Consider the following 15247-nt stretch of genomic DNA (forward strand, 5'->3'; position numbering starts at 1 on the left):
AGAGAGAGAGAGAGAGAGAGAGAGAGAGAGAGAGAGAGTGCGAAGAAGAAGGAGACGAAGAAGAAGAAAATGAAGAGTTGCAATTCATTACCACTCGCCGCTGGCCCCTCGACTCCGGTTCCGATTTCCCAATGTACGATTTCGTCGAAAGGATCCGTGTTTCTCGATGCGCCTCAACCCCCCTTGCCGTGCTCTGGCCCTCGTGGCCGGTGTGGGAGGCAGACAGGCAGGTGGGTGTGGTGATCCGCGAAAGAGAGCAAGGCAACGCAGAGAGCTCCGAATAGAGGGATATCATCATGTACAACAACGTTGAGAGAGGGAGGAAAGAAAAGAAGAGAAAAAAAAAGGCTAAATCCTGAGGAAGAACTGGTAGTTTGCAAAAGGGCACAGAGTGGCCGTTGATCGAGAGGATCACGACCCTTTAACTTCCTGAGGCCTTGAAATACGTTGTGCGCTGCCCTCATTTATCCGTCTTAGTCGTCATTGAAGAAGGCCTGGATGGCAATTGTGGAACATTATACATGGCGTCATGGACGTCGTGGAGGCCTGTGGCCGACCTACGGCGCCCTTCTACAGCCCGTTCGTCTGCGGGCTGAGTTCCGGTCGCCAGTCGACGCCCTCGTCCGCTGCCCACCGGCGGACCGTCCTGAGACCCAGCGCGATAGCCTCCTCGGCGCTCGTCCAGGGTCCAAGGTTACATCGCATGTGGGGGTCGTCGACGCGCTCAACAGCGTCGTAGGCGCTCTTCCATATGTTGGCGCGCAGACGCTCAAAGTGCATGAGGCGGACGGCGCTGGAGGCTGGGTCGAGCGACCAGTAGCACTTGATGAGCTCCTCGAGGATGACACCCTTGAGCTGGAGGTGGAGTGCGTCGAGGGCGCGGTGGCGACCGTCGCCGACGTCGCGCTGCAGAGTGCCGAGCAGCGGCAGGATCGTGTCCCAGGTATTGGGGTCCTGGGCCTTGTTCTCGAGGCGGCGCGAGTCGAAGACGGCGCGGAAGGAGACCATGTAAGCCATGGCGCTCTCCAGGCACAGAGCGATGCTGAGCTTTTGATCCGACTCGGAGGGGGCGCGGTCGCGGTTCGACTTCATCGCATCGCGTCTGTGCTTGAGCCTGCCGCCGAGGTCCTTGTACCGCTCGTAGCGGTCCCGCAGCTTGCGTATCGTTGCTGGGTTGGCGGGCTCCCTCGGCTCCTGCCTGGTGGGTGGCCGGTCTCCCGGCGTGACGCTGTTCATTTCGCCTGGAGTGTTTCCTTGCGAGTTGTTCGACGCGCCTCGCGACATGGCCGTGGCCGTCTTTGCCGGCGTTGACGGCGTCACCAATCTGGATGAGCTCGCCATGTCTGACGTCCGCGGCCTCTTGACGGCGATCGAGTCTCGAACATCCTCGACGCTGCTAGCCGGTCGTTTCCTAGCGATGATCGGTGCCGCCTCGAGACTCGCCGATCGCGGCCGCTCCTTCTTCGGGGGTGGAAGGGCCAGGATGCGCTTCAGTGTCTTGGAGTGCTTACGGCCGCACTTCAGCGTCACTATGAAGCGCTCCTGTCCATTTCTGTCCCTATCTCTGTCTCTGTTCCTTTCCTTGTCCTTGGTGCTGACTCTTATTTGTTCTTCGTCATCGTCGTCTGCTCTCCTAAGCAGCTTATTGGACTTATTGTTGACGGCTGGATCAGGCAGCCGTGCTGTTTTTGTTGCTGTTGGCGTATCCTTAAAACGAGCCAATTCCTCTTCGAGAGCTGGCGGCAGCGTCGGTGACAGGAGCGCCGGTAGCTTTTGTGGCGATCTTTCCTTCTTGGACAGGACTGGCGGCGGCGGTGCTGTCCTCGTCGGCTTTGGCTGGACTGATCGTGGGGGGTCGTCGATGCCGTCTCGCCTTCTCCTCTCGGTTGGTTGTGAATCTACCTCCTCCATGGGAAAGTGCAGAGGTGACAGTAATGGCGGAACAGTGGACTTGCTTGGTGGCGCATCGCGCTTGCTCAATGATGTCCTGTTTATCGCACTTGAACTGGAGCGCTGGCCGTTGAGAGAGTCGCCTCTCGGCCGACCCGAGGGAGTCAAGCTGTGCTGCGAGCCGATTGCTGATTTAAGAATGGCCCTACCATTCGGGAGCGTCGATGGCGTGCCGATTTTCGGGTCCCTCGACGTTGTCCTGTCTTGCGACGACTGTGGCTCCTTCCGCCTTGGGTTGTCGTCTCGTGGCGTTCGCGAGCGATCGTCCGAGGGCGCATTCGCATCGATTGGCGGCTTCTTAGGCAGCCGCGCAAGTGCTTCTGCTTCCTGCTGTCGTCTTCGTTTTTCGGGGGATGTCGTCGTATCGTGGCTTGAATGCCCTCTCGTGTCAAGTTTTTGAGACCTGTCCATCGAGTATACAGTCAGTTCACGATGCGCGTCGGCGGGGGGGGTGAACCTGAAGCGACTTGGTACCAACCTTTCCTCATGAGCCCCGTTCGGCGGCCTCGCTCCTCTGCCATCTCTCGTCGGCTCGCCCGCGCGGGGCGCTCTACTCCCGTCGCTGGGGTCTCTTCGGGCCTCAGGCGCCCTCGCAGCCGAAGCAGAATCGGGTGGGGACGGCGAGACCCTCTTTTGTTTATTCTTGTAGTCGCTCAGCGACAACTTGGTCACCTTCCTGTCTGTTTTGACGACAGGTTCTCGCGCCGCGTGGGCGCTGGACGGCTCCTCGCGCATGTCGTAGTATGGTCGCGTTAGCAGCAGGCCGCGGTCGACGTCGGCCAGCAGCGTCATGTACTGCAGGGCGCGGACCTCCTCTTCTTCGAGGAGCTTCAGCTTATCAGGCGGCACGCGATAGCGCTGGTCGATGGATTTGGCGAGATGATAGGGTCGTTCGGGTAATGCGCTCTTGGCCAAGTTATGGACCTTTGTCGCCGCGGCTTCCATGGTTCAGCGGGGTTGGCATTCCTGGGGCATGGGGCGGCAATCGCGCGTCGTTAGGCGACAGTCGGGTTGGACGCAGATGGCAGACGGGGAAATGGCTTGACAGGGAGCGAGTGTGGTGGTGGTGGTGGTGTTGGTGTTGGCGGGCAGCGGTGCTAGACCGACGCGATGCGGGCAAAGACACCCGTGGGTCGATGAATCGTTCGCTGGCTCGCTTGCTCGCTGGTCGACGACTGAAAGAGGAACAAAGGCGGGATGTGTATTTTTTTCTGCCGGACGCCCGCCGTCCCAGGAACAAGGAAAAGAATGGGCGTTGGAGCAGAGCACAGAGCTCTCTCCGTGGCCCACAACAGAGGCCGTGTCGCGAACTCTCGCGGCTGACCCTTACAGGCTAGTCGCGGCAAGCAAGTGCCAAGATAAGGTTCCCGCAATGGAGGCAAGACTGTGGTCGAATTCGTTCGAGGGATTGACGCGTGCGCTTGCGCAATCAATGTCGTCTGCAGTGTCGATGGCAGGTCAATCGGTGCTGTGCAGGCTGTCGATTGAGATGCCGGCAATCGTGTCGGAGGTGTCGATGGGGGGGAGGAGAAGGAGATGCAGTGGAGCAAGATGCGGATGACTGAGGTGCGGTGCGGCACGAAACGGTGTGATATGACAAGCACGCGACCCAGTTCGTCCCCGATAGAGATCGCAAAAGGCTATAATGCGATATGCGCGCGTGCAAGAGGTGACGTGGTCGGCGGGGGGAGGGTGTCGCGCGATCCGTCAATAGCAATTGCTTCGTCAACTCGTGTCGGTGTGCCGGGAGGGATGTTGGGATGCAGCCGATGGCTCTGAGGCACAAATCAGGCTTGCTCGAAAAGCCCGTCGTTGGGGTTCGTGATGCTCTCTCCCAGGTCGTGTTGTCTTACCCAGGTAGGTCGGGTAGGGAAGGCAAGGGGGGGTGGGAAGAGAGAAGCTGACCCGCTTGAACCCCCCGATGTGGAAGCCAAAGAGCCCTTGCAGCAGTGAAGAAGCCGACCCACAGCTTGAACCTCTGCCGCACCGTCGCAGGGAACCGAATGGTAGAGGCGGTGCGATGTGATGCTGCCAGGTGTACCTGGTAGGTAGGTAGGTACCGTACCAATACGCTGTAAGGCCGTTGGGCTTGGGCGTCTGTCGGTGAGCCTCGTTAGCTGAGGAGAGTAGACAAGCGCGCTGTTGCTCGCCAATGACCTATCAATCCAGGACCATGACGGTGCCGTCAAGAGACAAAGGCGCTTTGTTCGATGGGTTCCACCTCTTCTCAATACGGCCACTCGTCACACACACGGGATGACAAGACGGGAACGCGGACCGTAGTGATGGTTGGTGCTGGTGATAGGAGGAAGAGACTTGAATTGGAGAGAGCCTGGTCGGGCCAGGGCTGGGGGTAGGGGGGAGGCTGGGGCAGGTGTCTACCTCCTTAGGTAGGTACCTAGGGAGGTAGGGAGGTACCTACCTACATTTGCCTTCCTGGTCCCTGTCTAATAGCCCGCTCTGGCGTCTGCCAAAACCCCCGCCATCGACGCCTACAGGGCGTATTCGTCACCCGATGGAGGCGCCAAACACTGAAATGCTCCTGACAGGTGCCCTAGATGTGGCAACCTCTCTATGCAGCCACCAAAGTTAAGGTACCTACTCCGGGCTTAGTCGCCTGAAGGCAATCTGACAAGGTACCCTCAGGTAGATACCTTACTTTATGTACGCCATCTGGGTACGGAGGCGTGTAGGCAGGCTTGACGCATTTTGTGGGGTAGCATCAAGCATCAATGACACACATCCGTAGCAGTCTCCTCTCACAAGCAAGTGTAGTTGCATCTCGTCAGTCAGCGTTCGTCATGTTAGATGCAGAACGGGTCCCTCGTCATAAATCGTTATTGGGTTTCAATCAGAGGAGGAAAACTCCCCAGCTAGTTGGTGCCAACGGACTCGAGCCCTTGGGTCATCTGGAGGTCCAAACCGCTTCTCTGTGGCAGAACATGCAAAAAGTTACACCCTGCTGCCCTCAGGGTTTTGACCCAGTCCGACCGTCTCTAGCCCCTTTATCCGTCGATCCATGGCCGACAAGAGCTGACCGACCTCGTTATTGCGCTCCTGTAACCGTGTCACCGTCTCGTGGTCCTGGTTCTGTATGTGGCCACCAATCATCTGCGCAAGGCCTTCCGTTGTCAGATTGTTGTATTGGCTGTCCAGCACGCTGAGCGAGAGCAGGAGGCCCTCGACCTGCCCGTTCATCCACTTTTCGCAGCTCTTGATTGTACCCTCCACCTGTGTTATGCTCCCCTTGATCTGTTGCTGCCAGTTGTCGTTGGCAGTGCAGCGAGCTTCGAGATCGTTCGTGCGGCCCACCAGGCGGCCGACATTATCTGCCGCCCATTGCGCATGTTCGATGAACTTGTCCTTGGTCAAAAACGTACTCTCGTGGGATTCGACCCTGGCCTCGAGCGCCTGGAGTCTGTTTGTCGTAGCCTGCATGTCAATCGAGCTTCCGACGCCCGAGGGGGCACTAGCTGCACCTGTCGCAGGCTCGCCCTGTCTCGCTTCCTCGAGTGCTCGCTCGCGTTCCTCGATCGTGTTGAGCGTATCGGGCGCCGCCGCACCATGTTGGGAGGTTGCTGATGCTGCAGGTCCAGGCGCACGCAAGGAGAGCTGTCGGCCGCTCGTTTCCAGCGATGCGAAGCGCGCGTCTGTCTCTGCCCTGTCCTTCTTGATCAGGTTGCCAAACAGTACCGCCATGTTATTCAGCTTGTCCTGCACCGTGCTGCAACTTTGGTCATGCTGTGCGATGGTGACGAGCTTGGATTCCATCTCTTTCAGCCGATTGACTTCGGATTCCAGAACGGGCAGCTTGACATTGATGTCAGTACAAGAGTCGTTGATAAATTCCATGTCAGTGTCAGCAAGAGGTGCTGTGGCCTCATCAACCTTGGCCGTGAGAGCTCGCATCTCGTCTCGCATTGTGTCAACCAAGGCCTGCAACGTCTGCGAGGCAGCCAACGCTGGGACCTCGGGTGTAGGCCTCAAAGACGAGTCTCCCGCAACCTCGAGTCCTGATTTCAGGGCTGCATTTTCATTCTGCAAGCTCTGGATATGAGACTTGGCATCAACCATGTTGGCCTCAAGCACCGAGATCCGCTCTGCATGTTTCGCGAGCGCATCATCATGCTGTTTTGTTCGGGCCGCCTGTTTTTCTTCCCACGCCGTCTCCCGGTCCACCATTCGCTTTTCGAGAGCATCAAGCCGAGAGTCGACGCCACCCTGTTGCTGTGGCTGGGCATGGGTTGGTGGAGCATGGGCCGCCAACTCGAGCAGTTTCTCGAGCCAGATTCTTGTCTCATTGTTGAGGGTCGTATTGTTGTGCTCGAGTTCTTTATTCAACACCTCCATTTTCAGGTCCAGTTTCTTGGTAGCATGGGCATGCACGTCGCGCACCGAAGGGAAATCGTGGTGCTTGGAAGCGCCCTTCTCAAGTTCCAGCCTCTGTCGAACGCATGCCTTCTCGACCTCCTGTCTATGTTTTTTGAGCAATGTGCGATCTGTGACAGGAGTCACAACGTTGCGAAAAAGGCGGAGGAGGACGTCGGCGTCGCATTGTTGCGCTGCCGTGGATAGGGGACCTGCTTTGAATGCAGACGCATTGGGCGCTGTCGCGGATCTGTTCAAGCCCGGCCCTGTGGCACGGCATGCCATCGTTAGCTCCTGAAGTCCACGAGGGCTCGCCGGCAAACTCAAACAAGACGTACCCCGAGGTGGCTCTTGCGGGCGATGGCTTGCTGGACCACGTGGTGGGGAGAAGCCGCCGTTCTGCTGAAACCTGTCTCGACCCTGTGCGCCGTCTCGGTGGTCTTTGCGAAAATCTGCCGAGTTGCGTCGGCCACTCGCGCCAGGAGAGCGCTCGCGATCAAGGTTCCGTTCCCAGTCGCGGTTGCGATCCCGCAAGGTGCTGTCCCTCAGCGGGCTTCTGACCCTCACGTTTTGTTGTTGACCGTACCCGCTTCTCTCGCCGTCGCGCCGGTCGGCATAGTTGTACGCGCTCATACGGCCCGCGTCGTCCCTTCTCGACATGATGCAGGTATGTCATAGGTAAGTGAGGGTCAGCGCTTGTGTTGTCAACGCGGCTGTCTCTGTCGTGTGTTGCTGTCGTCGTGCGAGGTTCAACCACTGCGAAAGAACTCGAAGTATTGGCGAATCAAACGGAAACAAGGAGGCAGGTGCTGATATTATGCTATGAATGCCGGCGGAGAAGGCAAGAACGGTACGTCGTCAGGGTATCTTAAAGGTGGAGGACAAACAGAAGGGTGCGAGGGGTATCGAGATTGCGACGAAAGACCGGAAAGCAGAGAGGAACGAGAAACGCTTGATGCCACAAAATTGAGTGCCGTCGAGTGCAAGTCTTGCAGGAAAGTATCTGCCTGACGCCGTCCCACCGAGTGAAGGGAAGGGAAGGGTGGGAATCAAAGGGCTGAGATGCGTCACAACCGAAGCACCTGGTGGTCGCGAGGACCACCAGGCTGATTTTGAACCGCTTTCTAGCGCCAACAAGACCCCCGGTTGGGCCGGCGCGGGTTGACCCTGGTCAAGCCCCAGGTGTAAGTGATGGGATGGGATGTGGGTTCACAGAGGCTGGCCTGGTCAGCTCTTTTTGCCAAGAGGACCGCCAATTTCAGGTGGCAGGCGTGGTCCTCGATGACCTGGTGCGCGGTTGGTCCCAGGCTTGTGAGAATTTGTTAGGGAGCTGGAACGAACGCCTTCCTTCCTAATCATACGAGAAAGAAAGCAGGCAGACGACGTCAGGAGGTGAGCTATCAAGGCGAGCGTTGCAATATTTCATGGGTGTGGAGGCAGTTTTCATGTGATCCTGGAAGATAACGTGCAACGGTGGGTGGGTTTTGGTCAGACTGGCTACAAGAGTCGTCTGCCCAGCAATATACTTAGAGTTGGTGCGTGCTCATGCCGCCCCGTGCTGTGCAAATGTGTGATGCGAATTGGAAGGCCGACAAAAAGAGACAGAAAGCGGGGAGCCGGCCAAGGGGAGGAGAGGGGGGGGGGGGTCTTTGAGTGTGGGACCCTGGAAGATACGGCAAGGCATTATTAAATGGACTTCACCAATGCGACGCGTCGTGGGCGTCGCGGCTGTGAGCCTTGATGATGTGCCTGGGTGAAATAGAAAAACAGGTGTGGGCCTAGACATGCGTATCCACCCCGGTGCAGGCTACAGACGCCGCAAGCGCGCCCTGGACATTTTCTGCCGCGCAACGTCAAGCTCTCTGCATCCTAGCACCCCCAAAGTCGATCCAGCCTGCGTAACCTGTCGCATTCATCACCACGGAGACTCTGCATCACTTTCACCACAGCGATTCCACAATATCGCATTAAAGATGGCCGCGGTACGTCATACTTCCAATCAAGCTGTCGCCACTGTGTGACCTTCTCGCTCATCAATGTGTAGCCTGTGATGACCGTCTCGGAATCAAAGGAGCTTCGAGGGCTCAACCTCATCGCCGCGCACTCCCACATCCGAGGCCTTGGTGTTGATGGCACATCACTCGAACCGCGAACCTCCTCGCAGGGTCTTGTCGGACAAGAAAAGGCGCGAAAGGCCGCCGCCGTCATTCTTCAGATGATCAAGGAAGGCAAGATTGCCGGACGCGCCGTGCTGATTGCCGGCCCCCCCAGGTACACCTTTCAACCCCCCTCTGCGTCGTGCTTCATCCTGTGACGCTTGCTGACGCAGTCTGTCTGTAGCACTGGCAAGACTGCCATCGCCATGGGTATGGCCCAGTCCCTCGGCCCCGACGTCCCCTTCACCAGTCTCGCTGCCTCCGAAATCTTCTCCCTCGAAATGTCCAAGACCGAGGCCCTGACCCAGGCCTTCCGCAAGTCGATTGGCGTCCGCATCAAAGAGGAGAGCGAGATCATGGAGGGCGAGGTTGTTGAGATCCAGATTGACCGCAGCGTGACGGGCGGCGCCAAGCAGGGCAAGCTCACCATCAAGACGACCGACATGGAAGCTGTTTATGACATGGGTACCAAGATGATCGACGCCATGACCAAAGAGCGCGTCATGGCCGGCGACATCATTTCCATCGACAAGTCCTCTGGTAAGATCACCAAGCTGGGCCGGTCCTACGCTCGTTCGCGCGACTATGACGCCATGGGCGTGGACACCAAGTTCCTACAGTGCCCCGACGGCGAGCTCCAGAAGCGCAAGGAGGTCGTCCACACTGTCACCCTGCACGAGATTGATGTCATCAACTCGCGGACGCAAGGCTTCCTGGCTCTCTTCTCCGGCGACACGGGCGAGATCCGTAGCGAAATCCGCGACCAGATCAACACAAAGGTCGGCGAGTGGAAGGAGGAGGGCAAGGCCGAGATTGTTCCCGGTGTGCTCTTCATCGATGAGGTGCACATGCTTGATATCGAGTGCTTTTCCTACATCAACCGCGCCCTCGAGGACGACTTGGCCCCCATCGTCATGATGGCCAGCAACAGGGGCAACTCGCGCATTCGAGGAACCGATTATAAGAGCCCTCACGGCCTTCCCCTCGATTTTCTTGATCGTGTCGTCATCATCCACACTCACAAGTATAACCCCGAGGAGATCAAACAGATCCTGACCATTCGGGCGGCGGAGGAAGAGGTCGAGGTGTCTGCTGACGCTCTGGCTCTGTTGACCAAGATCGGCCAGGAGGCCGGCCTGCGCTACGCCAGCAACCTCATTACGACGTCGCAGCTCATCAGCGCGAAGCGGAAGTCCAAGGCGGTGGACGTCGCCGACGTCCAGCGGAGTTTCTCCCTGTTCTACGACCCCGACCGCAGCGTCAAGTTTGTGACCGACTCGGAGAAGCGCCTGATAGGCAATGATGGCGGTGTCGACTTTACCGTCACCAATGGCCACGGTGAGGCGATGGACGTGAGCTGAGTATTTGATCCTTGCAGTTTGGCGTTAAGGGGGTGGACGTAAAATCGGATGCGTTTCGCCGGGAAGGCGGTAGAATACTGTACCATACAACAAGAGAATGGCATCGCTGTGATGCTTGGTTTGGACTGAATGCCACTGTCTTTAGTAGCAGCCATACGTGCTTGAAAGTGGTATCTTTTTGTTTTTTAATCTTGCTACGCAAAGCCTGCGACCCTGCTCCATTCATTCTCATCGCCTGCCGGCCTGAACTCGACGCCTTCTCCGAAGTACCCAGCATCTTGCCATGCTTTCATGGTCTGGCTGTCGAATGGGCCTTGCTTGTCCGCGTCATCGCGGCCATCCACCCACCGGAATTCCCACATCTTGCCCTCTTGCGATTCTGCCTCTTGCGTCGGCTCCACCCAATCCTCGCCGGTTTCGCGCTGCCACTCTCGGAGGAGGACCTCTCGTTCCTCGTCGTAGATCTCAGCACGATCTCGGCTCAACAATTTATCAGCCGCGTCAGTGATGGCTGCAATAGCCTCTCGTATCCTCTTCTGCTCAGGGTCCTCGGCCTTCTCCTCCTGGTCGACATCCATGCCCGCCGCGCCTCCTTTCTGCTTTTTGAGTTTCCATTTCGGGATTTTCTTCTGTTTCGCTTGTCCTTTGCCCAGCCTCGCGAGTGCTTCCAGTGCAGTCTCGCCCTTATCCAGCTTCAGAATCAGACTCTTCAGAATATCTGTCGTCAACAAGCTGTCGTTCTCCATTCGCAACCGCCTCGCCTCGGCCTCGCGCCTCTCGTGGGCCTCGGCCGCCTTCTTCATCTCCTTCTTGCTGACGCCGTCGAGCCATTTGTCGTGTTGCGCATCTGGATCCACCGCTTTGCGAATGAAGTTTCCGTCCGCGTCGAAACGCCCTTCTTCTTGCTCGTCCTTCATGTTGAAGGCCTCGACTTTTGGCGCGTTCCGCTTCAGGCCACCGAGGCCGACCTCTTCGTCGATACCCTCCTCCTGCATGGCCATGTCGCGCGTTTCCTCGTCGTCGTCTGAGTCCTGGTCATCCAGGCGAATCTGTCCGCCGCTCTTGCTCTTCATGTCTTGCCCCTCTATATCGGTATCCTGCAAGAAATGCACAGCCTTTGCCTTCTTCTTCGCCTCGACCGTCGACTCGGGCGCCCCAGCAGCCTCCTTTGGCGCGTCCTCCGGCTCGGCAAACATGTCGTCATCGTCGTCATCGTCGTCTGCCGCATTGGCGTTGGCCCCCTTGGATCCGCCGCCGGCGCTCTTCGAGTCGTAATTGTCCAGCTGCTCGAGAATGTTGGCCTCGCCCTTGCCAAGCGCCCGCTTGTCGGCGCGCGTATTGAACGTCTCGCCGTCCGAGTCGCTGTCGTAGCCGTCGAGGTTGACGGCGCCGCGCTTGGTGGCCGCGCCACCGCCAATGACGTCGGCTTCGAGGACGGCGTCCTCCTCACGCGCGTCGGCGGCGAGGGCGGAGGGGTTGCGGACGTCGAACTTGACTTTTTTCGAGTCGGGGTCTGCTGTGTCGTGGTGATGGGTGCGGGCGAAGTCTTCGCCTGCGCGCTTGGGGCGCGCGGCTGTGTGGCGGGATGCCATGGGGAGGGGCAATGATGGGATGTGGTCGTAAGTGCGTGAGGCGATTGGCACGCTGTTGAGGGTGGTACGTGGCGTCTGGAGGTGTGCGGCAGGTCGTGAGCTTGGAGGAGCTCGGGAGAGCTTTTGATGGTGAGTGGGGTCTGTTAGTAGAGAGCTCTTGATGACGGAGTTGAAGTAGCTAGGTACCTTAAGTCACAGCGGTCCGTGTTGATGTATGTAGTTATGCGAGCTATACTGTACACATTCTTACCAAAAAGCCGTATTCTGGGAGCTCGCAAAGATGTGTTCGGTGGGAACTGAAACTGAAAAGCTTACCTCTCAATTCTTGATATACAATCAATCAATTTGAGCTCGTTGCACGGCGTTCTGGTGGTGATGTGAGGAACATGTTTTCGAGTAGAGAGGGTCAGCTTCGAATCGGGGCGCTAATCTTCCCAGTGTCCATGCGGAGCATGCGGAACTCCAGCGCACTTCAGTCGGTCGTCATTCATCAGCTGCCTCGAGCAGCTTCCACATCCCACTAAAGCCGCCAACCTTCTGCTTCAACAGACAAACGGCAACCCACCTCCTTCATACAACAAGCCGCCACCTCTGATACTCAATCCTGATCATCAACAGACTGTCATCTTCAGATCCTTCGCTCATTTTCGCCAGCAGCCAGCAGTGCACATTCTTTCTGTTGGTGTAGCTCGAGTCACGCCCCTCCGCACCAGTCCTAATCGTCCTCGACAACTCCGCCTCGACCTTCGACCACAGCTAGGTCAACATGTACCAGTTCTCCCGTGGTGGCCGTCGGCCGATTATCCAGCGCTTCGACGAATACTACAGATGCTATCCTATGGTCTTCGCCCCCGGGCCCGAGCGACCTGATCTTAACTATGGATCCAAGATCTTTCTCCCGCCATCTGCTCTCGACAAGGTTTCCAAACTCCACGTACAGTGGCCCCTGATCATGGAGATTATAAACGGGGAAAAGGGCAAGCACTCGCACGCCGGTGTGCTGGAGTTTGTGGCCGAGGAGGGCAAGGCATACCTGCCCCAATGGGTATGCTGACATCCCAAATCACTGGTAGCCGCCAAGTTGTCATGCTAACAGCTGCAGATGATGCAAACACTGGGCCTCGATGTTGGCGATCTCATACAAATCAAGACGACCTCTCTGGAGCTTGCGAGGCATGTTAAGCTCCAGCCTCAGTCGGTCAACTTTCTCGATATCAGCGATCCCAAGGCCGTGCTGGAGAAGGCGTTTAGGAATTTCGCCACTCTCACCAAGGGTGACGTGTTCAACTTTTCGTACAATGACGAAGTCTACGATGTTGCTGTTCTCGAGGTCAAGCCCGAGACGGATAAGATGGGTGTCAGCATGATCGAGACGGATGTCGAGGTTGACTTTGCGCCGCCCGTCGGCTACGTCGAGCCCGAGCGCCAGCCCCGCGGTAGCGGCACCAGCACCCCTCGCAGTGTACGTGGCGGTCTACCCGCCGGCGGCCTCCTGCACAGCCAGGGCACCATGGCTCAGGCCATCAACTACGGTGCCATCGCACCGTCTGTCACAGCCAACATTTCCAACTTTTATGGCGAAGGCCAGCGACTGAAGCCTGGCAAGACCAGCAAGACGTCCACACCCCAGTCGGCCACCCCCATTGGCGGTGTATCAGCTAACCCGGTCCCTACTGGTCCCTTGCCTCGTCGAACGGCTGGACCAGCGCCTCTCCGTCTCCCGCCTAACAAGCTCTTCTTTGGCTATGAGATCAAACCGGTCAAGACAGACGCTGATAAGGAGCGCGAGAAGGAAAATGCCAACCGACCCCACTTCGCAGGCCAGGGACAGACGTTGCGTGGAGGCGCCGTGAAGCGTAAGGGCGACGCGGACGAAAAGCCCAACGTTGAGAAGAAGGGACCCAGCGAAGGACGCAGGTTGGACGGTCGTGATGGCAAGTAAGTCTTGTTGTTGCTCGCTGAGGGTGGTCAACGATGGATGTGGCGTTTAAGGGTGACATGATCATTCGATGGTCATTTCTGGCGTTGGAGGCCATGCATTGGGAGAGGCGACTGGGCTAGCTCGCCACGTAGAAATTCGAGTTGATCTTGATATGCGCACCTCTATTCCGTGTTTTGCTCCTGGCTTTCTGAGATTGGTTTGGCTACATACTCTGTCCCGTACATGAGGGTGAGGCCCGAGGCACCAGAGCAGGCCTGACGGTCAAGTGATAGACTCGCTCGTTGTAGGGGTGCATTTGCGCAGCATGGCTGTACTCTCTCCTTGGTGAATTGTGATTCAATGTAACGTCCGTGAGAGTTTGGCATGAATTCTACCGTGGCTGTCCTCCTCACGACCTAGAAACTCTTTCACGACTCTGATCCTCTGGGGCCCAACATTCACTAACGCGTCCAAAGAAGTTCTGATACTAGAAGCTCACAGATAACACCCAACAGCTCCATCAACTCGCAGCCTGAATTAGGTTCCAGGTCAGCACCTGCCTTATCTGAAGCTAACTCGCCTGTGAACGTTTTCTTTGATGCGCATACCGGACGATCTACTTTCTACCAACTTCAGACGGATTCATTCTACTGTTTTAGACGACTCGCCCCCTGCCAAATCTAGACGACGTTTCGTCGCATCACATTACCAACTGACTATCATCTTTTAACGACGACTTCCTACGCAGAGAGACAAATCGCCAAGTGCCTACCACCCAAAGCCATCCCGCACAATGCCTCCCAAGGATTCCACCTGGGCCGCCAATGGCGGCATCGCCGAGCGCGACCTCACCATGGCGGTTGCCTCCCACAGCGCCGAATTCCGAGGCGTCAACTGGCCCAAGGTCAAAGACATTATGGACCGGCTTGGCTACACCTTCACCAAGTCTGCCATGGAGTAAGTGCCGTTCAACCATATCGCCCAGCAAAGTCGATCAAGACTACTGGCCCGAGTTCTTCTTTTTATGAAACTTATCATCTAACAAGCATTTCCACCTAGACAGCGCTGGACCAAGAAGATCCTCAAGGACTGGCGTGCGCGAGTCGGCCCTGACAGCACCACGGATGAGTCCCCCCCGACCTCCGCCACCCCTGCTAAGAAGCGCGGCCGGGCCAAGGCGACTGTTGAGGCTGATGGCGACAACCCCGACACGCCTTCGAAGAAACCCAAGGTCGAGGCCGCGGGCATCGAGACTCCCATGAAGAAGGAGGTCACAATTGACAAACACGATGCCGAAGACGAAAGAAAGAACGAGATTGTCGAAGAAGACTTCATGATTTGAAAGCGGTACGTCTGAAGAGCTTCCCCGATCAATTTGAGAATCAGCTGACATGCCAGTGGCAGAGCCAAGGTTTTCTGGAGGCGGATTGCATGGCTTGGGCTACGAGATCTTTGCGGTTCACTCCTGGAGGATGGACACGGACAAGAAAAACGAGGACGGTGCTGTTATTCAGTCAACCTTAGGTGTTTTCGGATTTGCTCAACAAAATAGTCGTTGGTTAGCCTCGGCAACTCCTTAGCTAGAGGGACTTTCCCATATAACGTGAACGATGAATCGCGTATTCAAATCCGCCATTGACCAAATGTCGAGTGTTGAGCCTACATTCCCATGACATCCTGACGAGCTTCGCCGCGTAGGGTACTTGAAAGATGTGAAAATCACCACGATTAGGAGAGTCTCTGGTCATGTACACCGCATCGGATGGGAAGAAATGTGCCGGGTACCGGGAATGTATGTGCCACCGAGCAACAGATGCTAGCAAGCCCCGCCATGCATCCAGAACATCACAACACCGGCATCGTTAACAGATGAAGGTGACCTGATTCGGTTATTTCTGT

The 15247-nt window shown here is 57.1% G+C and overlaps 6 protein-coding genes across 6 annotated transcripts; 3 read left to right on the forward strand and 3 right to left on the reverse strand.

Annotated features, from left to right (window-relative positions):
- Nucleotides 1–570: 570 nt before the first annotated feature.
- Nucleotides 571–2895, reverse strand: D7B24_002365 (uncharacterized protein; the record flags this gene model as incomplete). Its single annotated transcript, XM_028636574.1, has 1 exon — nucleotides 571–2895. One exon carries the CDS (start codon nucleotides 2893–2895, stop codon nucleotides 571–573), a length of 2325 nt encoding a protein of 774 aa, XP_028491225.1.
- A 2007-nt stretch (nucleotides 2896–4902) lies between these two features.
- Nucleotides 4903–6978, reverse strand: D7B24_002366 (uncharacterized protein; the record flags this gene model as incomplete). The annotated part of the gene is made up of 2 exons (XM_028636575.1): nucleotides 4903–6584; nucleotides 6657–6978. The coding sequence occupies 2 exons, from the start codon at nucleotides 6976–6978 to the stop codon at nucleotides 4903–4905; spliced, it is 2004 nt and encodes a 667-aa protein (XP_028491226.1).
- Nucleotides 6979–8291: 1313 nt separating this feature from the next.
- On the forward strand, nucleotides 8292–9835 carry RVB2 (RuvB-like protein 2; the record flags this gene model as incomplete). Its single annotated transcript, XM_028636576.1, has 3 exons — nucleotides 8292–8300; nucleotides 8363–8589; nucleotides 8659–9835. 3 exons carry the CDS (start codon nucleotides 8292–8294, stop codon nucleotides 9833–9835), a joined length of 1413 nt encoding a protein of 470 aa, XP_028491227.1.
- A 194-nt stretch (nucleotides 9836–10029) lies between these two features.
- D7B24_002368 (uncharacterized protein) lies at nucleotides 10030–11427 on the reverse strand (the record flags this gene model as incomplete). Its single annotated transcript, XM_028636577.1, has 1 exon — nucleotides 10030–11427. One exon carries the CDS (start codon nucleotides 11425–11427, stop codon nucleotides 10030–10032), a length of 1398 nt encoding a protein of 465 aa, XP_028491228.1.
- Nucleotides 11428–12193: 766 nt separating this feature from the next.
- Nucleotides 12194–13369, forward strand: UFD1 (ubiquitin fusion degradation protein; the record flags this gene model as incomplete). Its single annotated transcript, XM_028636578.1, has 2 exons — nucleotides 12194–12472; nucleotides 12524–13369. 2 exons carry the CDS (start codon nucleotides 12194–12196, stop codon nucleotides 13367–13369), a joined length of 1125 nt encoding a protein of 374 aa, XP_028491229.1.
- A 772-nt stretch (nucleotides 13370–14141) lies between these two features.
- On the forward strand, nucleotides 14142–14690 carry D7B24_002370 (uncharacterized protein; the record flags this gene model as incomplete). The annotated part of the gene is made up of 2 exons (XM_028636579.1): nucleotides 14142–14305; nucleotides 14408–14690. The coding sequence occupies 2 exons, from the start codon at nucleotides 14142–14144 to the stop codon at nucleotides 14688–14690; spliced, it is 447 nt and encodes a 148-aa protein (XP_028491230.1).
- Between the last annotated feature and the right edge of the window lie 557 nt (nucleotides 14691–15247).

This window comes from Verticillium nonalfalfae (genome assembly GCF_003724135.2).
Source record: "Verticillium nonalfalfae strain VnAa140/NRRL 66861 chromosome Unknown scaffold_158, whole genome shotgun sequence".
NCBI lineage: Eukaryota > Fungi > Ascomycota > Sordariomycetes > Glomerellales > Plectosphaerellaceae > Verticillium > Verticillium nonalfalfae.